At 40.5% G+C, this 25,841-nt stretch overlaps 1 protein-coding gene and 1 long non-coding RNA gene across 3 annotated transcripts; one reads left to right on the forward strand and one right to left on the reverse strand.

The window, feature by feature from the left end:
- Positions 1-274: 274 nt before the first annotated feature.
- On the reverse strand, positions 275-25,796 carry LOC111948761. 2 transcript variants are annotated; one of them, XR_002874746.1, is made up of 3 exons: positions 25,565-25,796; positions 25,384-25,472; positions 275-371 (listed from the first exon to the last, which is right to left on the reverse strand). It is a non-coding gene; the product is annotated as an uncharacterized LOC111948761 (long non-coding RNA). The 2 variants fall into 2 exon arrangements; XR_002874745.1 differs by lacking the exon at positions 275-371 and adding an exon at positions 1,717-1,852.
- LOC101165172 (calpain-2 catalytic subunit) lies at positions 6,023-16,042 on the forward strand. Its single transcript, XM_011484687.3, has 21 exons — positions 6,023-6,908; positions 6,989-7,058; positions 7,167-7,285; positions 10,179-10,312; positions 10,401-10,569; positions 10,644-10,727; positions 10,804-10,889; positions 10,968-11,042; positions 11,446-11,606; positions 11,687-11,856; positions 11,939-11,950; positions 12,624-12,835; positions 12,929-12,965; positions 13,044-13,109; positions 13,194-13,251; positions 13,333-13,397; positions 14,982-15,050; positions 15,127-15,205; positions 15,530-15,646; positions 15,726-15,784; positions 15,863-16,042. Exons 1-21 carry the CDS (start codon positions 6,672-6,674, stop codon positions 15,884-15,886), a joined length of 2,103 nt encoding a protein of 700 aa, XP_011482989.2. The 5' UTR covers positions 6,023-6,671; the 3' UTR covers positions 15,887-16,042.
- Positions 25,797-25,841: the final 45 nt, after the last annotated feature.

The raw sequence follows: 25,841 nt of genomic DNA on the forward strand, positions 1-25,841 counted from the left end.
CCTGCATGCTTTCAGGGAAATTACCTCTGTGGTTACAAATAAATTGATCAGAAGAAGTTTCTGAAGGTCCAGTAGACTGCCAAGGCTCATCGTAGTCTGAAATAAATTAAATGCTAACATTATTATTACATCATCAATGCTTCAAGAATGTCAATCTTTTTTTTCTTTACAGATGGAAAAATCCATTTTTCTCTTCTTGATTATTTTCACCTTTTTGGTTTGAAATGACCACGTCTGAAAAAGAAAAGTGGGATTTCCTCAGAGAGGTTCAGAGAGGTTTTGGACCGGTCCATCACAGACCAACGGTGTAAAGTTCTCGCTTGTCAGCGTCTTTTGTTGCAGTGCTGGCCTCATTTTCAGGCCAAAAAGAGCTGGAATATGTTCCAATAAATTTGAGAACCAGTAAAAATTTCACACACACACCTCTTAGACTGAGAGGTGAATCACATCCAAGTCAGCTCTGGATTTTAATTTATGACGTATTGCTCATTTGTTTTTAGGGGGGGAATTGTGCCTCTTTTGAACATTTGAGTGTGACAGATTTTTTGTTCTATATTATGTTGTTCTGCCATTTTGAATCTTTGAGGTGTTAAATTTCCTTTTAATAAATATTAAATTATAAAACCTCATAAACAGTTTTTTTTAGTGCTCTTTGAGCCAACATTTAGTACAAGTAAAATACATTTAAAAAAGGATACTTTAATACTTTTGCTAAAGTCTTAATGGAATTGTTGACTTGGTATGGAGAAATTTCTACAGTAAAATGTCATTACTTTTACTCAAGTATATGTATTTATTTTTATAAAGTATATTTCAGGTACTCTTTACAACTCCGTCAGTGTTGGTGCTGATGTTCAGTCCGTCAGCGCTTGGTTGCCCCCTTCTGGTCTTGGGCCCAAAGCATTTTCCTGACTGGAACTGGACTCTGTTCTTGTGTGGTTCTGTGCCATTTTTACATTTTTGCCAGGTCAGATGAGTTAGACTGCTTTTGTTTTTTTTTAGTGTTTCTAAAAACTGAGATCCCACACTCTACTTGTTTCTGTTCATGTCTCCTTTTGACACACATGAGAACTTATTTTCTGACATTTTTGACACGAGAAAAAAATTTTCTACCAGACATGGGATTTGAAGCGGGGCTTTCATGCTGCAAGGTGAACATGCTAACCACTACACCTTTGTGCAGCCCCTGAAGGTCAACATTCTACTAAAAACTAATGCTAAGAATGGACTTTTATCAGCTGATGCTCACAAAAGAATATGCACTTCAACTCCAGAAGAACAAAGGAGATCCAGGACTTTGAGGTCTTCACTTACAACTAAACTCAGCTGGACAGAAAAGGGAGACGCTCCGTAAAGGAAGCTTTGGAGATGCTTTCATCTCCTGTGGAGGCGGAGGACCAGAAGCCTCCTCAGAACTTGCAGCATCACTGCAGGTCACAGCGATGGAACAGCACAGCTGCAGTTTGTTTTGGAACTTCCCTGCCCTGGTTTTTCTTTAAATCTGCTATTTTTTTGCACAGTTCCGCTTTGCTTAGTGCTTCGTGTAATTTAAGACGATATTTTTACATTTCTGCCGTTCAAACTGCTGCTGATGGAAACTCGAGGTCCTGATGTGATCACCTTTGCACCCCCCCCCCCCATAAAATCTGAATGGATTGGTCCATGTGTGGTGCATGATCACCACAAATTCCATAATGTCAACTGAGGATACTGAAATGGCACAAATAAGTGACATTTATTCATCTTTGTCAATCGTGTGGACAGGAAATAGTGATCTTATTCAGAAGTTTTTTTATTCATCTTATTTTACCAGGACGTCCCACTGAGATGAGATCTCTGTTTCGAGGCGGACCTGGGCACAATAAAACATACAGTTAAAGTGATAAATTAGGCATAAAATACAATTAAAATGACCAGTATAACAATAGAAAAAAATAAAAAAGGTCAAATCATGAGATATGCAGTCAGGTCAAGATAGAAATGTGCATATTTCTTTTAGGCTTTGGACATGCCTGCTCTACACCTTTTTTTTTTTTTTAAATCAACACAGTCAGTTCAAAAATGAGTCATTTCAACCTTTTAAACTACTTTCTAGTCACTGAAATCAAAATAAAATACAAGGTTCATAGAAGTTTAAAAAAAATACAAACCATTTGCTTAGAATAAGCAAGAAATACTTCTTATTGGACCGTTTAATAGACAATTTAGATTACCTCTTTTTTTAGTGTACTCTGGTCTCAACCAATGTCCACCAGGAGCCCCACCAGGGCAGGAATCAAACCTACGATCTTCCAATCAGAGGTCAACCACGCAACTTTTGCACCAAGGTCGCCCATCCCAACATGTTTGAGCAACAGTTTGATTTTTTTTGGTAAGACATCAGATTTTAGCCGTTCTTGGCCTGTGAGTTAAAAAACTAACCTGGAAATGCTTTAAAAAGAACTTAAGAAAATGAAAGCAACAGATTTTCATTCTTCCACTGTAGTTTGTACAACTTTTCCAAAGAGCATGTTTTTTTTCATCTGCTCCTGATTCATTACAATTTGAATAAAAAAAATTTCAGAAAACACAATTTTAATCTTGATTTTCCAAATAATTTTACAAGAACACGTTATAAACTACAAAAATAGGATTGTTGTGTTGTCTAGGACAAACTGTCGACAAATATTTGTTAGTTTTATAAGCTACTGAGCTTTAATGCAAACTTTACTAAAATTGGTTCTAATTAAATTTTTTTCAAACATGCTAATAATTATGATACAATCAATGTAAGACAAACTTATACATATTAATAGTATTAATTAGAATAGAATAAAATTGCTGTAGAAGTTCAACATAAACTGAATTAACATCAACAACAATATTACTGACGATAATGGATAAAAATATAACTTACCAAAACACGCATTAAAAATAAAAACAATACAATAATTATTATGCAAAACATGCAAAAAAAAGAGCAGGCAGAATCTGAGCTCAACCCTTAAGAAAAAATATAATTTCACTATTAAGATTTCTTTGATACCCAAATAATATGATGCATATAATTTAACAATTAAAATACAGAGATAATAATAGTGACAATAACATTTGTATATGACTACCCATGTTTAACCTTTAGAATCTGTGATTGATGTCCCCCTAATTATCTTTATACACGTCAATACTTATCATATATTCTCGTATTGTGCCTATACCACATGCTCGTAACTATTTTTAAACTATTTTTAAAGTTTTTACCTTGTTTCTGTGCTATTCCAATTTTTTTTGCCTACAGACACACAAAATCAAAATTTCATGAACCAAAAAACTTTTCTTTTAGATAGTTTATACTTTTATTTCAAAGGAGAATGCATCTTTTGTTTGTTTTGAGAGTAAAAATGGTTTAGATTTTTGCAATAGAAACCACATTCTCAATTTGTAAGCATAAAGTTGGACAATTAAAAAAAATCTCTCGTCATATTTCTTTATCTCTTTGAAACTCATTGCATTAATCATACAGTTATACAGCAGCATTTCAGCAGTCAATATGTCAACAAGAGTGAACACTTAACTCAGTGGCGGTTCTACACTAACTTACTCCCTGGGCGAGTAACCCCACCAGCGCCCCCCCCCCCCCCCCCCCCCACACACACACACACATACAAAATTTGACAACATCCTGCTGTGTTCCCTATCTTCTATTTAGCCATTTTACACAAAAAAATGCAAGAATTTTCTAGACTCGTATTACAGGGGGGTCAAACTCAGTCACACAGGGGCCTAAGTTAAAAACACGCTTAAGGTTTTGGGCCGAAGAAGATAAATGTTTACTGAACACACTAAAGCTAAACTTTTAAACCTTTTAAACTGAACTTTTTGAACATAAATATGAATAAAAACAGGAACACAAGTTAAACCTTAAATAACTTATAATATTTTGTTCTCCATATAAATATATTCTGTCAAAATTATACAAATATGAACATGCTGCAGGACAAAAAACAAAGAAAGCCTGGAAATATTAATAAGAAATTACATATCAAATAATTCCATTTTTTTTGCTCTTTCATCATTTTTTAGAGCATTTTTTTTTAGAGCTGGACTCCTGCTTCATTTTTAGCAATAATTTCTTAATGTGTGACGTCCTGTGTGTGTCTTTGTGAAACATATCAGAGGGATTAGATCTAAAAAATAAAACTTATTGTGATTAATATGTTTAGGTCTTATAAAACATTAAAGACTAAATCTTAGAACTCATCAGTGGGATTACTCCAAAAATATTTGGCATTTCCCTAAATTTGTGCAACACCAACAGCAGAAATCCTCCAAAAAAACTTAATCCTAAAATAATGGTCTGATCTCATCCCCCCTCCCCCTCCCCCTCCCTCTGACACACGCGGCTCCGTCTCTATGACGGGAGGCGCGTTGATTGTCAGAGTTGATTGTCAGATAGAAAAAGACTCCCAATCACCTGTTAGTGTGATTCAGCCAGCCACCGGCGAGTTGCGCCCCCTCTCGAGTTTTTTGACTTATGTTCCAAAGACTACCTCAAAGAGGTGTGGCCGCAAGCGTCTTGCAGCAGAGGGCGGTGGTCACGTGCGCATCGGGTCTGCTGTGTCGGAGCAAAGAATTGTGGGAAATAATCTCCATTGCCTGCTTTTTTCGAAATTGTGTTGAGCACGGGTGATTGTTCTGCCTAATTCCTTTTCATGTGCCTGTTTTACGTTGTTTCACTCTGAGGTATTTTTTTTTTTTTTTTGCACCATAAGTGTGAAGAGCAAATAGGAGGAAGACATTCTTAAGGGTCTGATGTGTCAATTTAAAAGCATTAAGTGTCGGCTGCTGAAGCAATTTCAAATCAAAAGCTCCAAGTTTCCTCTTTGAATATAGTACGTAGCACATTATGTGTAACGCCTCAGGCACGGCAAGTGCCGCCCTGGGCGACCGCCCACATCGCCCATATCAGAGGCTACGTTCACACTGCAGGGCTTAATGCTCAATTCGGATTTTTTGAAAAAATCCGAATTGTTTGCTAGACCGTTCACATTTCCAAGTAAATCCGAACTTTTGTGATCTCCAGTGTGACCGTGACACGACCCAAACGAGACCCGCATGCGCAGAAGCCAGAAGAATACTCAACGGTGAACGACGTCACTCGTTGTTTGCGGAGCCAACGTTTTCAATGGATGTCAACAACAGTGTTGTCAAAAGCGGAGCTCTTTTTGTAATATTAAATTTATTTTCACGAAGGAGCAGCACAATTACAATCTTCTCATTTTAAGAAGGCAATGGAGTCGGGATCGTCTGTACCCACTGTAGTGGAAGAGGAATGTGTATGTGTTGGGGCCGCGCGCCCGCGTGTGCAAGCGCGTGCCGCGATAGAGAATAGGGGGGCAGTGTGGGCGCGCATTCATGTTGTGTGTTACGGAGGAAGGAGGGCGGTAATAAAAGAAGGTTTCCCCCAGAATAAATGCTATGGACTCTTTATTAACCCGTTCTGGAGAATCTAAGGATCAGAACAGGGAGGAGGAGGAGGATCGCCTCGGGTCCCCTGCGCTTCTGAGCACGGTCGGAAAGGCCGGGGAGAAAGAAAAAAAAGTCATCGCGGGAAAGGTTCAACACCACGCTCGGCCATTTATCTGGAAATTTTTTCAGAAACCGCCCAGTTGCGATCAGAGCCCTGGAGTTTGGCCTGAAAAGAGCGATCACCCCAAATATTAATCCAATCAGTGATCTCCCTTCCCTTCCACTGACTGATGTCAGCAGCATCGTCCACCATGGTTGATGTTTACGTTCTCGTTCCCGCCTACTTCAACGCAAAATGATGACGTTTGTTGCGTGTCGATGACGTACAGTTCGGAATCAAGTCGCCTGGCCGGTCAGATGGCGGTCGCAATTGAAAAGAACGGCTACAATTCGGAATCAGGACGGCAAACCCACGGGGCCTGGGTCGCAATTGAAAAGATCGGATCTGTGTCATTCAGACTGTCATGAAAAGATCGGAATTGGGCCGCTTAGGGGCAAAAAATTCGGAATTGGGTCGTTTCAGCCTGCAGTGTGAACGTAGCCAAAAACCGCTACTGACTTAACTTTACCTTTGAGTCTTCCTCCTTTCTCCACTGAGAGCTTGTTAATGCATGTAATCTAATATTTTAGTCCGACTTCCATCATCTTGTCCTGCTATAATGAAAAAGGCTGACATGCACATCATTAATAATCGATCATGTGTACATCATTCCAGTTCTGTGAGTGTGGGTCAGTAATGGGTGCAGGAGTAAAGATAAGAGCTTAAATATTGGCTAAAATATCACAAGAACAACAGATATTTCATTCTAAATACCTGCTTTTTAACTTGTATTTATTCATTTATGATAGACCAATTTTAAACTATGCAAATCCTCTGAGGCAACGATCTTCCGCGGTGCTTGCTTTTGGGTGTAACCTGTTTTGTGTTCCTGTCGTGGTCACATCCCTCCCTATGAGGATTTGCTTTGGTTTGCTGCTGTCTATCAGGTCCGCCTCACCTGACCACCGAGGCCCCTCCCTGTCTGTTACACGACCCTTTTGTCCCCCATCATAGGTATAAAACAGACAAAGGCAGGTGTGGATTGTGTCCGTACTGTGGAAGATCCCCGTACGAATTTACCTGAGAGAAGTTATCCTGGGAGTCTGCACACACTCAGGTGAGAATGACATCCTTTGCAAAGCGGGTGGCTCATCAGCAGAATCGAGCAGAGGGCGTCGGCACCATTGAGAACGCCGTGAAGTTTTGCCAGCAGGATTTTGAGACTCTTCGGCAGGAATGTCTGAGCAGCGGCCGCCTCTTTGAGGATGGCTGCTTTCCAGCTCAAAGCAAGTCTCTGGGCTACAAAGAGCTGGGACCGTACTCATCCAAGACCAAGGGGATTGTCTGGAAGAGACCTACGGTGAGAAACAAAGACTAGAAACACCCATATGGTGTTATAAAACGGAAATAAACCACAGCATCTCGACATTTGTCTTGTAGGAGCTCTGTTCCAACCCAAAGTTCATCGATGATGGAGCCACCAGGACAGATATCTGTCAAGGAAGCCTTGGTATATGAGGAGAAATATTTACTTTATGGCATGAAATGTTCTGGATAGATGCTGTTTGCAGCTGCTCTGGCTACTGTCAGAAGATGTACACAGATTATTTTTATGCAGGCGACTGCTGGCTGTTGGCCGCCATAGCCTCTCTGACTCTAGATCAGCAGATCCTGGCTCAAGTGGTTCCTCCCGGACAGAGTTTTTCTGAAGACTATGCTGGAATTTTTCACTTCCAGGTGAGTTCAAACCCAGTTTCTAGTAGGAATCCAGCTTTAAAGGGGTTTCCTTTATTCAGAATATCAACCTTTTTTTATCCTGTACTTCAAAAGCGTAAAAGTTTAATGCTAATATGTAAAATATGTTTTTAAAAGAACTACTGGTACACATGAAATACATAAACCAAAAAGATGTTGGTTGCCCTCTTCGGAAAACCTTCACAGCTCCAGCTGCCTCAACACAGCAGAACTCATCAGAGACACTTTGCACTCCAGCCACTCCCTTATTCAACTGGTATCTTTAGATAGAGGCTAAAGAATAAAGCATGAACAAATCCTCTCTGGAATAGTTTTTATCCATAACCACAATATTTCAAACATTGCTAAAGTTGTTAAAATTCAATGCTAGATGCTTTTGAAAATGTTGCTGCTTGAGATCTTGTTTAAGTAGCCTACAGCTATAATTATTAACTTAGTTTTAACAATTTTACACTTTTTTCTTATTGTAACTTTTTAAATTTTAGTTACCTGCAACTTTTAGTAGATTTAAATCACTTTGTTGCAATGTTTTTGAATGGCTATAGGATGATGCACTTTTTGTGTAATACTTGAAAACTATCCAATTTTTTAACTGGTTATTGGTTTAATTTTGTTTTTCTTTGATAAATGATGCACTAACATAAAAGCACTTTAAAATTCTTATTATCTATCTGTCTGTCTGTCTGTCTGTCTGTCTGTCTGTCTGTCTGTCTGTCTGTCTGTCTATCTATCTCATGATTACAGCCGGCAGCTGCACCCCCTCCCTCCTCCTCCTGTGCATTTCAATTCAATTCAATTTTATTTGTATAGCCCAAAATCCCAACTGTCGTCTCGATGGGCTTCGAAGTGAAACATCAACTCAAAAGGATCATGAATACTAAGAGTTCAATAGGAAAATACTACAGTTTTCTCAGTCACTTTAGTAGCATTTGCAAACTTCAATTCTGATCTGAGAATTGTGCTAAAGCGACTGAGAAAAACTGTAAAATGAACTAACAAACTGACTAAGCTATACTGGCATCCCTGCCCTTAGACCCCCCTTCGCGGTAAGGAAAAACTCCCAAAGAAACGGATTTTGGAAAAAAGAAAAAAAGAAGAAAAAAAAATGACCTGGATATCAGCTGTTGTCTGTTTGTAATTTGTGTTTGTGTATTTAGGTTCCTGTCCCTGTGGTTTCTGTGTCGCAGTGTCCTGTTTGTTTCAGTGTCACTGGTGATTGTTTCCTATTTCGAGTAAATCATTTGACTACGCAACATTTGGTTTCAAGTCCTTCCTGCATTTGGGTTCTTCAGTTACGAGCCCTATCTATCTATCTATCTATCTATCTATCTATCTATCTATCTATCTATCTATCTATGAAATCGAAAATAAATTGAAAAAAACTGTGGCACTATTATTTTCATGACATATAGATAGTATTGAGAGATTTGGTAAACTCTTGTTCTAAACAATGTTAGTTTAGGATGCAAAAATATTGACATAAGTGTTCAGAAAAGAAAAAAAAATTACCAAATCAATCCAATGTCTGCAATTTGATCCACACATCTTTAACATGGTCTAACTGCAAAGAAAGACAGAATTAATTATATACAATGTTTGCATTTTTTCAACATAGCAAGTTAGACATTTAAAAAATGAATAACCATAGAATTGTGAAAACGATCATGAGTTTGAGATTTTTTTTTGGAAGCCGCCGTTTTGAAATGAGCAGGAAAAGCCCTTCTACTGCCCCTAGTGGAGTGGTGATGAACTACAGGGCAGAAAACATGGACCATGTCACATGCAATAGGTTTTTACAGTTTTTCTCAGTCGCTTTAGTACAAATCTCAGATCAGAATTGAAGTTTGCAAATACGTGTGTGTATTTCTCAAAACAATTTGTACAAACAGTAAAACACTATGGATTTCTTGCAAAAACCTGTAACTTGCTCAAAATCTTTAGTTCATCTCTCAAAACTAAGTCTTTATGTCATTGAACATGTCAGTGCCAACAGAATGTCAAGTCCTTGTGTCATTGTCTACGAACAAGACAGTCAAATGACTCAGTCATGTTGTCAATATAACTGTGTACTTTAGAGGGAGGTTCTGAAGTAAACTATGGCTAAAGTTTTGATGACAATTATTGTAAAATGTAAGTTACACCTTTTTTGTTTGATTGCAAGAGACTGGACAAGATTCACATTTACACTTTTATTGTTCATATTGTAATTTGTTGATAGCCAATGTCATACCAACATAGAAAAAACCCACTGCAAACAGTAACACAAAGGAAATAAAAAGATGGGACAATATTCTGTCCAACAGTACAGGCAGTGCAGTAGGAATTGGTGTGGTCTTCCTACACCTCTTGTCGTTCCTGTGTGTTAGGCCACAAATTCTCATCCACATCACAGCGAATATCCTCTCTTGCAATGCAGCGAAATATGTTTTTCACATTATGACAACTTGGTCATCATTTTGCAGTTAATGACTTATGAACTAATGACTAGGTGTTTTGAGGAGTAAGACTATTGCACAGTGAACTATATAATACATTTTGATCAACATGACATAAACAGTTGATAATGTAGCAAAGAGCAGAGAAATGTACATAATCATTTGCATGGATGTACCAAAGCAATTGCAACCTGTTCAAAGAAGTGATAAACTGCTTATATGATGTGCACAAGTGACGTCATGATGTGCAGATTAAACAAATAGTTTTGCGAATTTAGTTCTAATCTGAGAATTGTACTAAAGTGACTGAAAAACTGTAATGACGGTTTGGATCATTCCAATGAGGTAGGGATCTTAGAAATGTATGTATTATGATATAAATGGTAAATACTGTATAAGATCAAAGTATGTAGCACTGTTTACCTTCTGCTATCTTTCAGTTTTGGCAGTATGGCGAATGGGTCGACGTGGTCATTGATGACCGTTTACCCACCAGAGATGGAAAGCTGCTGTTTGTCCACTCAGAGGAAGGCTCAGAGTTCTGGAGTGCTCTGCTGGAAAAGGCTTATGCTAAGTACGGTCCCCTAAGCGCTGAGCTGCGCGTTAAACACATTTGCGGAGCATAAACCGTTACCTGATGACCATCCCTGTGTGGCTCACAGAGTGAACGGCTGTTATGAGGCCTTGTCCGGAGGAAACACCATAGAAGGCTTTGAGGACTTCACTGGGGGCATCGGAGAGATCTTCACCCTGAACAAGGCTCCGCCTCAGCTCTTTAAGATCATTCAGAAGGCTCTATGTCTGGGTTCACTGATTGGGTGCTCCATTGCTGTAAGCATCATTCTCACTCCTGTACTGACTATGCGGCAAAATCGGCGTCACATGCAGAGTTTGGCTGTTTGCAGGTCACCAGTTCCTACGAGACGGAAGCTGTCACGACTCTAAAGCTCGTGAAAGGTCATGCGTACAGCGTTACCGCAGCAGAAGAGGTCACTGTTGATCATTTTCTCTATAGAATCCTTAGAATGGATTCAAATAATGATGGACTCTTTTTGGCCCGTCCAGGTAAACGTTCGTGGGCAGCAGGTTCAGCTGGTCCGCATCAGGAACCCATGGGGTCAGGTGGAGTGGACCGGGGCTTGGAGTGACGGGTATGGAAGGATAATTTAAATATGTGTTTTTGACCTACCGTCCACCGTTTTCTAAAGCCTGGGGTTGTCAAAAAACAGATCCAGGGAATGGAACCACATCAGCCAAGAGGAGAAGTCGAAGCTTAACAAAGTGGCTGAAGATGGGGAGTTCTGGTATGTTTTGATTTTACATTCCATGTGTCATTTCACTTTAGTCAGGACTATACTGTGTGCAAAAGTGCACAGGGTGGCCATAGTGCAGGGGTAGAGCAGTCAGAGGATCACAGGTTTGGCTCCCGCCCTGCCTGCCCATGTTAAAGTGTCCTTGGGCAAGACACTGAACCCCACATTACGCCTGGGGGTTTCAGGTTGGCGCCAGTGTTATGAAGCGTGTGTGTATATCTGTGCGTGCATGAGTAAATGGGACTGTGACTGTAAAGCGCCGTGGGCCTTCTAAGGAGGTAATATAATGTTATACAAGTACACACCATTTACCATTTTCATCCCCAAAAGTCGTGTTCCAGACCAAAACCTGTTGTGGCAAAGTTCTAAAGGAGAACTGTTCTCCTCGCCTCAGGATGTCTTACTCAGACTTCATCAGAAATTTCTCCGACCTGGAAATCTGTAACCTGACCCCGGACTTGCTCACGGACGACACAAAAAGCTGCTGGAACAACTACCAGTTTGAGGGGACATGGAGGGTGGGCTCCACCGCCGGCGGCTGCCTCAATCACTCAGGTTTGGCAGAAACTAAGAGTTTCAAAGTGAGAAGTTTTGCCCTGCTTCCATCTCAAGAAGACTTTCTGTCGCTCTTCCAGCCACATTTCCATCCAACCCCCAGTTCTTGGTGCATCTAGAGGACGTGGATGACGATCCTCTGGATGGGAAGGACGGGTGTACTTTTCTGGTGGGACTCATGCAAAAGGATGGACGTCGGAAGAGGATGCTTCAACAAGATCTGGAGACCATTGGCTTTGCCATCTATGAGGTTCTACTGATTGATCTGATGTTTTTAGACAAAACTTAACTCCCAGCAGAAGTTTTAACATGCATTTATGTTCTTTTTGCAGGTCCCAGATGAGGTTTGTATTCATTTTTCATGTTTCCCCAACTTAAAGTCCCACTCAGATCATCTTTTGATGTTTTTTCGAAGCGTTCCCGGTGTTTCTTTTAATTAAGATTATTCAGTTTTTATCCAAAATCCAAAAATATGTGCCATTTTCATGGACATAGTTTCTGCAGAGTCAGTTACCTTGAAGCAACCCCGCCCCCCTTTCCATCACCCATAACTGAGCTCTCTGTTTACACGCTTTCCTGCTAGCTTACAGCCCCTCACAACCCCAACCTAACCTAGCAATATCAGAGCTATCCAGTTGTACAGTTTGGGTTCTGGATTCTGATCCCTGCTCAGACGAGGAAAACAAAACGTTCATGGATCTAGTTCTAGTTGTTTACACGTGTGCGTCAGAATGGAGAGAAAAAGGGAGTTTGTGTATTTTCTACGTCACATATTCGAACTTTTGCTGACCGCATTTTTTCATCTGCTCCTGATTCACAATGATTTGAGTAAAGAAATACACAGAAATGAGATTTTGAGCTTGAATTTCTTAACAGATCTCCATCATCAGAAAAATGCCAAAAGTAACATGTTAAAACGGCAAAAGCACAATTTCCACCAGAGGGGGTCCTTAAATAATGTTCCATACATCATGAATCGTTTTTAGTCGGGTTGTTGACCAAAGTTTCTCTCGTCAGTACAAAGGCCGCAGCAACGTTCGCCTTGGCCCTGATGTCCTGCTGCGGCAGCGGCCCGTGGCCATGAGCAGCACCTTCATCAACAGACGGGAAGTGTGTGGTCGCTTCACACTCCCTCCTGGAGATTACGCCATTATCCCCTCAACCTTCCAGCCTCACAAGAACGGCTCTTTTGTTCTCAGGGTGTTCTCTGAGAAGAAGGTTGATACCAGGTATACCTGCGATGGTCATCCGTCATGTCCCAGATCACCTCCTGTGGTTACTCCTGACTTCATAACGGCTTGTTGATTGTGTTTTTTTTCTAGCCGTCTTGATGTGAAACTAGCTGCTAAAATAGTGGAGGTACGAGATGATCACATCTTTCTCTTGAAAAGTGTTTTGTTAAAACGTTTTTGAAGTGTTTGCATTTTCATCCAACAGGAGAAAATCTCTGAAAAGGATGTGGATCCTCAATTCAAGGAAATGTTCAAAAGCGCTGCTGGCGGTGTGAGTCTGTCCACTCATCTGCTCACAGTCAAAGCCTCTCTCATTTCCTCCTAATGTAAGAACTCTTCCCATTGGTTCTAACAGCACATGGAGGTTTCCGCCATTGAGCTGCAGAGAATTTTGAACAAAATCTTTTCTATCCGTAAGTCAGTTTAATAAAATTAAAAAATGTCATTTTTTCTTTGTAAATCTGAGAAACAGCTGGGTTTTTGGTGTATTGCAGAGACGGATGTCAAGACAGATGGATTCAGCCTAGAGACGTGTCGCCTCATCGTCAGCCTCATGGATGTATCCTATTTTGAAGGCGACTTTGTGCATTTTATTTGGTAGAATCCACAGTTTGCAATGCTCTGCTGGATGAGAATGTGTAGATTAGGCAGTGTTTTGCTTTGATTTAATGCTAAGTTTTTAAACTAAAGCAGATGTACTGAAGAGAGCAAGAAAAAAAAAGGTCCAAAATGCACAGTAGAAAAAAAAAGACCCATTAATAAAGTAAAAGTATCATGACTAGAACGCTGGACGGACCCAGATGCTGAAACCTAGAAGGCAGAGACAGGTAAGTGAAAGGTAAGTAAGAAGTTTGAGTTCTTGGTTGATCCTGGCGAAGCTGTGGGTAACATGGCTGTGGCTCTTGATTGGAGGCTCCGGTACCGTTCCTGGTGAGCTCCCTGAGCGAGACAGAGTTCATGGCTTGAGTTCTTGGTGCGTGGTGCGTCTGGAGATCTTGAGGAGCACAGAGACTGTGGCTCACTATGGCAGGCGGCGTCAGCGATAGATAGCTGTGGCTTCTGCTGCTCGAGGTGGTAAGACTCAGGTGACACTAGTGGCATGAGGTGCAAAACCTGAAGTGCAGAGGACAAGATTAGCTCAGGACGATACAAGGGGCCAGACATAGAGAGCTTTAGGAGACTAGGCACCATCAGGGTTAACGAACTGGTGAAGAATGATGAAGCTGGGTCTCCAAGTAGCAGGTGGCTTGATGAGATGAGTGGTAACAGCTGTGAGGAATGAGCAGCAGAGCTGGGAGGGGAAGGAGTCTGACAGGCCACCATGACAAAAAAAATTTCTAGAGATCTGATTTTTTTTTAAAAAACAAAGAGCAATGAAACAGAGGATTTTTCTGTAAGTAACAGGAAAAAAACATTTCAAAACAATGCACAGAAAGCTGACGTGTTCATTAAAAAAAATAAACTGAACAAAACAGTTCAGATTTTCACAAATCCACTAAAAATAGAGAAAAAAAGATAATTAACATTCCAAATATTGCTATGATTAAAGAAAGAAGAAATTAGAAGATATCTAATCTTAATAATTAAAAGTGCATAATGCCGGTAGTTTGAACTACTTGAGCTTTATATTCATTACTTCAATTCATGTTCTTTTATGTTAGAACAGTTGTCTCAACAGGATTCAATAATTGAACAAAACATAAAACCAGTTGTAAAATACAATTTTACGTTAAATATTCCCTGATTACTAGCAATTATTAATACATTAAAATTTAAAGTTTTAAGATTGTTGACAAAGCTGAGACGTTACAAACACATACATAGATTTAAAAAATCAATTATTAGTCAAAATAACAAAAAATAGTGAAGAATCTTGAAAGAAAAGGAGAGTTAATCTGATTTGATTCATGTTTTTTGATTACACAAACTTGACATTGGTTTGATTTGTTGCTGGACAGTGAGTGGGAAGAAGCAAATTTATAAAATGCCAGCCCTATTAAGTTCTTTCTTTTTTATATTTTTGCACATTTGCCATAATCCGGGCCTTTCTTAGATTTGTGAGGAAATAGCAAAACCTGTGAAAACACAGAAGCAGTGAAACAGCACATTTTAATTTCTGAAACCCTCCTTAACATTTCCCCAGAAAGATGAAAGTGGCAAGTTGGGCCCGATGGAATTCCGCCTTCTGTTGACCAAAATCCCGAAATATTTGGTAAACCTCCAAACTAAGGAAACGTTGGGCATTCTGGGATGGGAATAAGGTTGAACACGTGGCTGTGGTTGTGCAGGAGATCTTCAAGAGCCTTGACACTGACAACTCTGGCACCATGAGTTCCCATGAAATGAGAAATGCTGCATTCAAAGCAGGTAAACAAACAGGATACCTGCAGCTGTCAGTGTGCATCTCAAAAATGCAAAAAACGTTTCAACACTGGTGATGTTTATAATGTAAACTGTGAATTTTCCAAAGCGTGTGCATATGCTTTCATGACATGAACTCCTCTGCCAACTGGAAAAGCCAGTTTTGTGGCCTCAGGTGTGCACTCACAAGTTAAAGACCGTGCACGTTGCCATAGAAGCAACACATGCAAAGCCAGTGGGTTTTTACCATTGGGCCCGCCCACACAGGATCTGAGCTGGCCTTCATTTGCAAAGAGAAGCAAAACATTGTTGTTTTTTTTCCATCCACAGGTTTCCAAATCAACGGCTCTGTTCTGCAGGCCATCGTCAACCGCTACGCCGACGCGCAGTACGCCATCGACTTTGACAGCTTCGTGAGCTGCCTGGTCAAACTGGAAATGCTCTTCAGTAGGTGTCAGGAAGCATCACGTCACTCTGATGCCAAGTGTTTCCATGAGCCTCATCTGTTTATGTCTGACTTTACCAGAAATGTTCAAAGCGCTGGACAGAGGTGGCTCAGGAAAGATTGAGCTGAACATGCAACAAGTGAGGAAAACAGCAAGAGCTGCAGGTTTGTGGGCCCTCCTCAGTCAAACAACTTGTTTTGTTTGTTTTCTCTTGCAGTGGTTGTGCCTGGCAATTTACTGACCCTCTGGATGACACAAGAAAAAAAAAGGAAGGCACTGTGTCCTTAAAGAAATGCTTTAACAAGTAAAAGTATCTTAGATTTAGAGTCTTCTTCTAACTTCTTTTCTCACTTTAACGTTGGTAAAATGCCTCACAAATAAAATAGTTTCAAACATCTGCACACTTTCAGTGTTATTTTCTCTGGTTGGTGGAACTTGATGAAAAAAAGAGGGGACCCAACCTGACGAAAGAGGTGTGAACAATGACCGTAGGCGCGAACGGTCATTGCACACACAAAGACTCCGCAGCAGGTGTTGGCGGACACAACATCTCACCTTCCTCCAATGGGTCTGGAAGAGCAGCCAGGGGCGTCGTATCGCATTCTGACGCAGTGAAATGGTCTGTGGAAGAGCTTTGTGGAGCCAGAGGGATAAACTTACATCCATCCATCTATATGTGGGTGTTTTATAGGTTATACATATGTTTAAGTCCCACCTTTACTGCCCTTACTGGTGGAATATTCCACTATCCATTAAGGCAGGGGTCGGGAACCTATGGCTCGCGAGCCATATATGGCTCTTTTGATGGTCACATGTGGCTCGCAGACAAATCTTTAATTATAGTTTTTTTTTTCATTAGACCAGTCCTTCTCGGGCGCGATGCGATGCCAGAGGCGCGCAGTAGTAGCAGTGCTTAGAGAGAGAAATCTGCGCCAGCGCTATCAGTTACTATTATCTATTATTTCAGAGTTTGTACCAGCCGGAAACCTGTGAATTGCCGTGCCTAAAACTGCGCGCTCCCGTCTCTGAGAAAGAGCGCGCAGATGCGGGGACGGGATGTGTGAGGGAGAAAGCAGAGGGTGGGGGTGAGGGGTTGTGGGGACAGGCAGCAGGTGAATCGCGCAGGGATTGTAAAAACGTAAAACCCGCTTCCCGTCACTCACTGCAGCATGTGAGTGTGTGTATGGCTCCCCGTCTGCATGTCAGCAGTCTTTGTCACATCTACAGAACATTCAGACCTACGATGACGTTTAAAGTCTCAACGCCTGAACGAAGCAGAAACTCACCACGTATCAACCAGACTAGACCATCAGCAAAACTACCATGAGAAATACTCATCATTTATTAGCAACAGAATAACAATGTTATTAAAAAGAATCCACAGACTTATTGTACTTTAAAAATGTTGAAATTAAATCAAATGCACACATTCATTTGTATATTTAGTTTTAAACAAATTGTCGCGGACTGAGTTGGATGGCTGTTGGGCCGCGTTAAAAGTTCTGGAGTTCATTGAACTCGTCAAGCAGAGATCTGATTGGCCCTCAGTTCTGTCGCTCAGCCTGTTGTTAGGTAGTTTGGACCAATGGGGTTCAGCTATGGGCCGAACAAGGGAAATGGGAGGGCTGCAGCGGGAGCAGGGGAATATAAAGTTGGGAGAAGCGCTCTCGTGTCGGCGGGAGAGATTCAGGAGTTGCTGAATTAATTGAACGGCGTTTGTTGCGGTCTGCAGTAATCGGAATAAAGAACCTTAAAAGAGGTTAAGTCTCCGTGCCTCAGTGTGGGGAAGGGACACTACATTATTGTATGGCTCTTTCGAAATTACGTTTCAAAATATGTGGCATTTATGGCTCTCTTGGCCAAAAAGGTTCCCGACCCCTGCATTAAGGGTTTGAGCTCCAGTTTCTTCCACGTGAAGAAAGAAAGCAATTCAAAGGAAAACTGCTGCAGTAAAATCACTACACTCTTGTTTAGACACCATTACAATGTGGATTAGCGGGAACCGCTAATGTGTGGTGCAGAACTTCTTTTCTAAGAGGACCGGATACAGAAAATAATTTAAAAGGGAGGTGTGATGCTGTAGTATCGCGAGAGCCGACGAGAGGAGTGTGGTGAGTTAACTTGGCGGCGCGTAAGTTGTGAAAAAACATTTTGGTTTATTTCATTACACCGCCAGATTTAAATAATGAGGAAAGCTAACAAAATCCGAAAAAGTTTGTCAAGCATTTGTCAGACTGGAGAACTTGGAGGATCTGGAGAATTACATCGACGAGTGTTTCAATACCTGCGTCATGAGGAAATCCAACACAGCCACTCCTTCCACCAAATGCAACCGTCCCGAAGACTCTCCGGGGGCTGCCTCCTCTCCAGGCAGCAACATGAGTGATATCCTGGATTCGATCGATAAAAAGCTCTCCAGCCTTGATTGCCGTTTAAATTTGCTGGAGATCCTCCATAAGGAATTTCAAGGCCTGCGAGAGTCTCTGGAATTCAGCCAGCAGCAGGTGCAGGAGCTTGCAGTGGAGAACCAGGCCCTCAGAGAGACCGTGAAGATCCTGGGCAACGACACCGCCCGTCTTTCTGAGGAAAATCGATCCATCAAAGAAACCCTCCTGGATCTTCAGGCGAGGAGCATGAGGGACAACCTGGTGATCTCGGGGATTCCAGAGGAGGCAGGGGAAGACCCGGAGACCGCCGTGAAGTCCTTCATGGACGCCCACCTGCAGCTCCCCAAGGAAGAAGTCCAGAAGATCTCCTTTCACAGGGTTCACCGGCTCGGAGGAAAGAGGCCAGACAACCAGCGCCCGCGTCCAATTGTGGCTAAATTTGAACACTATAAAAAAAAAGGAGCTGGTAAAGAGCCGAGGCTGGGAGCTGAAAGTAACACACTTCAGCGTGAATGACCAGTTCCCGGTCGAGATCCTCCGCCGTCGGAAAATCCTCTTTCCGCTGAGGAGAAAGCATCTCTCTGCTGGAACCCCGGCCGTGGTTTCAGTGGATAAACTTTTTGTGAACGGCAAGCTGTTCCGGGACCCAGAGGTAACACCCTGGCTGTGCTGAAGGCTTTCAGAGGCGCACTGACATCTGCGCTGCCCAGAAGAAACCCGCAAACTTATTTAATTGAATAGGAAATAATCGGATCATCAATAATCCACACCCCTCAGGAAAACTGTTTTTTTTCTTCCCCTCTCACATTCATGTTTCTGTTGTTGTTTCTTTCTCTTTTCCTCTCTCTTTTCTCTTGTCCCCCCCCCCCCTTCCCCTTTCTTCGTATGTGAATCAGGTAAAGGCAACGCAACCAAGGTGAGTTTTTTTTTTGCACGGAACAGGCGCGCGCGCATACTAGAGCGCACATATGAGGTGCCGTGTAGGACATTATTCAGAATTAGCATTCACATACACGTGTGAAATCTCTCACACACACTAGTGAAATGCTTGTATACATACAACTGAAAATGTATTCATTCACATACACATGTGAAATCTCTCACATACACATGTGAAATGCTCTCACACACACTACTGAAAATGCTCTCACATACACATGTGAAATGCTCTCACACACACCACTGAAAATGCTCTCACATACACATGTGAAATGCTCTCACACACACTACTGAAATCCTCTCACACACACTACTGAAATCCTCTCACACACACTACTGAAATTTTCGACAGAAACGGAAGGCATTTCAGTAGAAACGGAAGTTGGCTGATTATCGCGAGATAATCATTCGTCTGAATCATTCGAAAATGGCAGCCGGTTGCGCAAGGAAAACCACCGAAACGTGTAAGTATATTAAAAAATATCCAGTATCTGTTGTAAAATATATTTGTAAATACTTAAGATGATGTGTTTAATATGTTATATTCCTCAATCAACAACCTAGATTGTTTTGAAGCTCATCAATTTCAGTAATGCTAAAGCTAACGCTAACGCGAATTAGCGCCGAAGGCTAAAAACAAACGCTAGATATTACATCAAAAAGCAGTGACTTCTAACCGTAGTCACAAGTTATTAACACGTTTTAAATGTGTTCATATATGTAGGGACAGACGAGGATGAGGAAAATCCGATCCATTTGCGGATGGAGAAAGATAGCCTGTTTGTTTTCAAGCTAGCTCGTGCCAGATGATCAGATTTGACTTCATTTTAATAAACGGTTAATCGTTGTCGTACTGGGTTAAAGGTTTATGTTAAAGACCCAGAAGAGAGAGGAGGAAAGGGCTAGAAGGGAGGAACAGCGACAGGAGAGTCTGTTAAGTTTACTTGAGTTGAAATTATTGTTCTAAAATGTAATGCAGCCATTGTTTTTCCAATTTGTTTAATAAATGTATGAACAAAAATGAATAATTTACATGTATTATTTAAATCTGAGCTATTTTTAACAATCTTAAAAGGATTTTCATATAAACATCAGATGTACATATTTAGAATTTCGTTTTATATGTTAATATTTATTTTTATACATGTTAACAATAATCCTGGTCTTCTAGAGTCATGTGTGTCACAGTTGGATCTGAAAGGAAAGCAAAGATTTGTCCTTGCAGACAGACGTGACTCTGCTCGTCCAGCATGTTCCTGGTGTTGTCCTGCTGTGGCTCAACATCTGTGGCTAAGCAGTCGCCTTTGCTGATGCACAGAATGTGCAGAATTGAACTGCAGGCAATGATTTTCATTGCAAAGGTTGGTTTTACTTCCAGTGCCCCCAGAAATATTGCTCTCCTCCTCATCTTTATCATGCCAAATGCTCTCTTCACAACAGAGCGTGTTCTGGAGTGGTTCTGGTTGTAACTGCCTCAATGGCATTCCTCATGGGTTCCCTGTAGGGTGTCAGCAGCATGATGGGATGTGCAATGCAGGGATACCCACCATCACCCAAAAGGATCCTTCAGGTGGGTTTGTTTGATTTACATAAATTGGGCTTTTACGTAGAACCCGTGAATCATGGATTGATCCTGGATTCTCAACAAAAATATCTATAAATTTGGCATTAGAGTCACATACAGCATGCATTTTAATGGAATAAAAAAGCTTCCTGTTAAAATAACAAGCTGCATTATCTTTTAGGGCCTTTATTCTTATGTGGCAGCCATCAATGCTCCTTGTGACCCTTTGGAAGGAGAAAGACCAAGCGAGCTGCTAAAATCCAGAGGCGACTTATGGTAGTTCATTCCCACTGGGAAGCTGGGTGACCCTGCTCATCAGCTGGAGGATGCGGTCTGCCGTCCTGTGGACAACATCGCTCACGGTGGACCGTGTCATGTCAAAGACTCTGGCTACCACACTGTAAGATGTGCCACACGCCAGCCAGAAAAGAAACACCAGGACGTCAGTCTCCTGTGACCCCCCAGAGTGTGAGGAACCCGAAGCTGATGCTTCAGGACCATCGACCCAGATGCTCGATGGTCCTGCGGGTCAACCGAAAATCCAGTCTTGTGTCGGACTGACCGTCAGCGTAAAGGGCCAGGACAGACACCTTTGTGTTGGTAAAGCAGTAGAGACGTGGAAGACCCTGGAAAATGCAACATTAATTATTTCATTGAGGAAATTAAATCACATTTTTTTAATGTTTCTATTTATTTTGATGTCTTACATTTTAGATTATGAAGTATTTATTAATTCTGGAAAATCTCGTGGTTTTTATTTGGCTGGGTTTTTGGATTTTCATTTAAACTTTTAAAAATGAAAGTTTTTGTTTTGTTTTTGTTTAAAACAAGTGATATGGTTTGACTCTGAATAAAAAATTCTAAACTTTGAACTCACAAGTGTTTCATGTAATTGGACTACACAACTCACTTGAAAAAGAATGTTAAACTCTTACCCAGCAGACTGTGTAACCTTGAGCATGATTAGTAACAAAGTTTAAGTTAAAGTTTAGGTTTAACTAAAAAAAAAGCTTTAAGTTTAACTCACAAGTTATTCTGTCTGGTCAGGGCATCCAGAGGAAATCTTCTGAGATGTCTGCTTGTCCTTGCCGTCCTGTGATGCTGCATATCTGCTCGTTTTCAGTTTGATCTCACGAAAAACGGTTGAATTATTGCCAGGAACACGGACAGATTCATTTTCAAAGCCATTTTCAGTAAGGTGTAAGAAAACTACAGAAAAAAATGCCTCCTTGCAAGAGCCCGTTAATCGTTCAGCGGCACAAAAACAAAATAAATATTGGCATGAAAAAATAACTTGGGGGTTTATTTATGAACAAATACATTAAATCAACACCAAAGTGTTTGTAATTTTATTATTTATAAATCAGTCACGTTTTCCATGATCATAACACAGCAGATTCATAAATAGTCTTTGTAAAATGTTCATATTTATTATGTTTTTACTCTGACAAATAAGTGTCATTCTCCGCGTTAAATAGGAGTAGTTCGCCTCCAGACCAGGTGGTGGCGGTAATGCGCCACTTTGTTTCCGTGTCAAGCGCGTTATGAACAACACCCAAAAGAAAAAAGTACTGAGCACAGGTGTCTGAATTGCTTTTAAATTCAGAGAACTATATAGAACTATATAGTTCTGCACTATATAGGGTTTTAGTAGTTAGGGATCAGGGCAGGAATTCGGACACAGGTTCATTTCCACTGAAATGCCTTCAGTCGAGCAACTTCGTTTCTAACAATAAAGTAAAAAAAAAAAAACGTTTCCACTGAAATGCCTTCCGTTTCTATTGAAATTTTCACATGTGTATGTGAGAGGATTTTGGATAGTGTGTGTGAGAGCATTTTCACATGTGTATGTGAGAGCATTTTCAGTAGTGTGTGTGAGAGCATTTTCAGTAGTGTGTGTGAGAGCATTTTCAGTAGTGTGTGTGAGAGCATTTTCAGTAGTGTGTGTGAGAGCATTTTCAGTAGTGTGTGTGAGAGCATTTTCAGTAGTGTGTGTGAGAGCATTTTCAGTAGTGTGTGTGAGAGCATTTCACATGTGTATGTGAGAGATTTCACATGTGTATGTGAATGAATACATTTTCAGTTGTATGTATACAAGCATTTCACTAGTGTGTGTGAGAGATTTCACATGTGTATGTGAATGCTAATTCTGAATAATGTCCTACACGGCACCTCATACTGGCGCGTCGGCGTCCCCTCCGCCTCAGTCAGGTGACTGAGGCGGAGGAGGACGCCGATAAGGGGGACTTAATAGGGATTCCCCAATAATAGCGGCCAGTTTCTCATCAAGAGGGGTCAGCTCCAGCCCCCCCCCCCCCCCCCCCCCCCCACATGGCGGACACACTCTGCCGATGCAGCGCTAGACGTTTTTTTGCCTCGACTTTGATGTCGGATCATTTCTTTCATTTCTTTTTTATTTCGGCCACGGTCCGAGGTTGTGAGGCTCCAGCATTTACGGCGTCTGCCACCGTTTGCCGCTCACGTGCCTTTTCGGCATTAGTAATGCCCACACTGTGCCCTCCAAACAACATTTTTCTCCTCTTTTCCACCTCGCCAACGATAAATTCTACTTCACATTGAGTGAAGTTACGTTTTTTTGATTTCCTCTCTGTGTTTGCCATGATCTCGCAATCAATGAATATTCATTTGTGGGCGTTTCACAGACTATTTATGGGCAACTATGGGCGTGTCATGTAGCCGCAAAAGCTGCGCTGCATTTAGAATCGGTTGTGATTTATTAAGGGAAAGATGCGTAGGATGTGCGTGCGCACAGTTTTATAAATCCGAATATTTCTGTGCGTACGCACGTCCTATGTTTCATCCGTACGCCACTTCTGACGCAAATCCTACGCAAAGTTTTATAAATGAGGCCCCTGGGCACAATAAAACATACAGTTAAAGTGATAAATTAGGCATAAAATACAATTAAAATGACCAGTATAACAATAGAAAAAAATAAAAAAGGTCAAATCATGAGATATGCAGTCAGGTCAAGATAGAAATGTGCATATTTCTTTCAGGCTTTGGACATGCCTGCTCTACACCTTTTTTTTTTTTTTTAAATCAACACAGTCCAGAATTTTTTGTCTCAGTAAGACTTAGGATCTGGAAATAAGGAAGTTATAATTAAAGTGAGCTCTGTACTCCTGAAGGTAGAAAAACGTTATAATAAAAAAGCCTCACGTTTTACAGTACTTTTTAATTCAACTTTAAGGATGTTATTTTAAAGTTACACTGGCCATCATTGCCATTTTTTTTAAGATTTTGTTCATATTTTGTTCAAAAATGAGTCATTTCAACCTCTTAAACTACTTTCTAGTCACTGAAGTCAAAATAAAATACAATAAAGTTCATAGAAGTTAAAAAATAATACAAATCCTTCGCTTAGAATAAGCAAGAAATACTTCTTATTGGACCGTTTAATAGACAATTTAGATTACCTCTTTTTTTAGTGTACTCTGGTCTCAACCAATGTCCACCAGGAGCCCCACCAGGGCAAGAATCAAACCTACGATCTTCCAATCAGATTTCTTTTTGGGTAAGAAATCAGATTTGAGCTGTTCTTGGCCTGTGAGTTAAAAAACTAACCTGGAAATTCTTTAAAAAGAACTTTAGAAAATCAAAGCAACAGATTTTCCTTCTCCCATTGTAGTTTGTACAACTTTTCCAAACAGCATTTCATCTGCACCTGATTCATTACAATTTGAATAAAAAAATTCTCAGAAAACACAATTTTAATCTTAATTTTCCAAATAATTCTACAAGAACATGTTATAAACTTGTTTTTAAAAAATGGTATCCTTTCAAAAATATGATTTTCTTGTTTTTTAGTACAAAGCTCCTGAGCTTCAATACAAACTCTTTTTTATTTTGCTGCTACAAACATTTTTGGTTCTGTTAATTTATTTTAAAAATTTCTTAATAAAAAGTCAGAACTTGAATTATAATATTTAATTTACTATGAATGTAGTTCTCTATTTTGCATGTTGTTGATTTCAGATTGACTTTATTCCATAAAGTCATTTACAAATACTTACAGTTTGATCCATTGCGTATTTGAGTTAAACACCCCTAATTTACCCGGATTAATTAATATTTATCCAATTTAATCTAGTTTTTTATCAAAATAAATTAATACAAATAAACAGAAATGGACAAATAAAAAATACATATATTTAGTTGATTCGTAAAGCTTAATCTTCCCATTTAAAATGATCTTTAATGTAAGCAATAATTTGAATAAATGCAGTCAAAATTTTTGAAGTTGCATAAAGTTTTTATACTTTGTGAGTGAACCTTCAGAGACACCAACAAACCAGCAGATGTCACAGTTTTCAAAGCTTTAGGCTGAGCTCCATCACTTCCTGGTTGGTTTTGTCCTGATGTGCTTGAAGCAGCACAAAGTTTTCAGCTCTTAAAAAGTGTTGGGCGGACGTTTCCGGAGCTGCGTTTCTCACAGTTGTGTTTCCCCTTTTACTACTGCTGTCATTATTATTAGCTGTGGCAGTCAAGGCCAAGCCTTCCTGACAACAGCTCTTAAGCACACTTCCACCAGTAAAATTTTTATTTTTATTGTTAAATAAATACAATTTCATAAAGTAAACTATTTTTCAAGAAATTAGTTAACATTTGATCAAACTAAAATGCAGAAAAACTGCTCAAAAGTAAAAATAAATAAATAAGCACCACTGAAATGAAAAAATACTAAATAATTTCTAATAAAAGTCACCTGTTGGGCACTAATCCAGGTCTAATCTGTAATCTGGAAGCATACAGAGTTTTGCATGAACCCTAACCAAATCACCACTTAGTCAGACAATGAAATAAAGGGATTTTTCTGATACTTACAGTCAGGTTTTCGGCCCTCGTTGCACCTGGATGACGTGATTCCTTCTGAGGCTGCAAAACAACAAAGGGTGACATTCCTCACACCTTTGCTTTAAACAGGAAACAGATCCCAGTTTATGTGCCGAGTCAACAGGTAACCTGATCAATTTACCAACGTGTGAAAACTCATCCTACGCTTTACCTTATAAGGCCACTGAGCAGCTGGAGCAGCAGCTGGCGCTCTAAGCCGACATGGGTTTGTTTTCCATATAAGGATATGGCGCTTCTCCCACCTTCAACACCTGGAGCTCACCTGAGCTCAGGAGCTTGTGGGCTCCCCCCCATCACAAAAGGTCACGTCCGTCATCATGGTTGCACTTTGAGGGGACAAAAAACAAACAAACTGCACACTTGCAGGGAGGGTTTTGTGGTCGGGGCTTGGTGTCACTGAAGTGCAAACACTGAGATTGTAGTCAAAA

The sequence above is a fragment of the Oryzias latipes genome, chromosome 15 (assembly GCF_002234675.1).
Source record: "Oryzias latipes chromosome 15, ASM223467v1".
In the NCBI taxonomy this organism is placed as follows: Eukaryota; Metazoa; Chordata; class Actinopteri; order Beloniformes; family Adrianichthyidae; genus Oryzias; species Oryzias latipes.

Coding starts and splice junctions, on each gene's coding strand:
- LOC101165172 (XM_011484687.3), top strand. CDS start 6,672: ATGACATCCTTTGCAAAGCGGGTGGCTCATCAGCAGAATCGAGCAGAG. Junction 13,252..13,332: donor GAACAAAATCTTTTCTATCC/GTAAGTCAGTTT, acceptor GGTGTATTGCAG/AGACGGATGTCAAGACAGAT. Junction 13,398..14,981: donor TCATCGTCAGCCTCATGGAT/GTATCCTATTTT, acceptor ACATTTCCCCAG/AAAGATGAAAGTGGCAAGTT.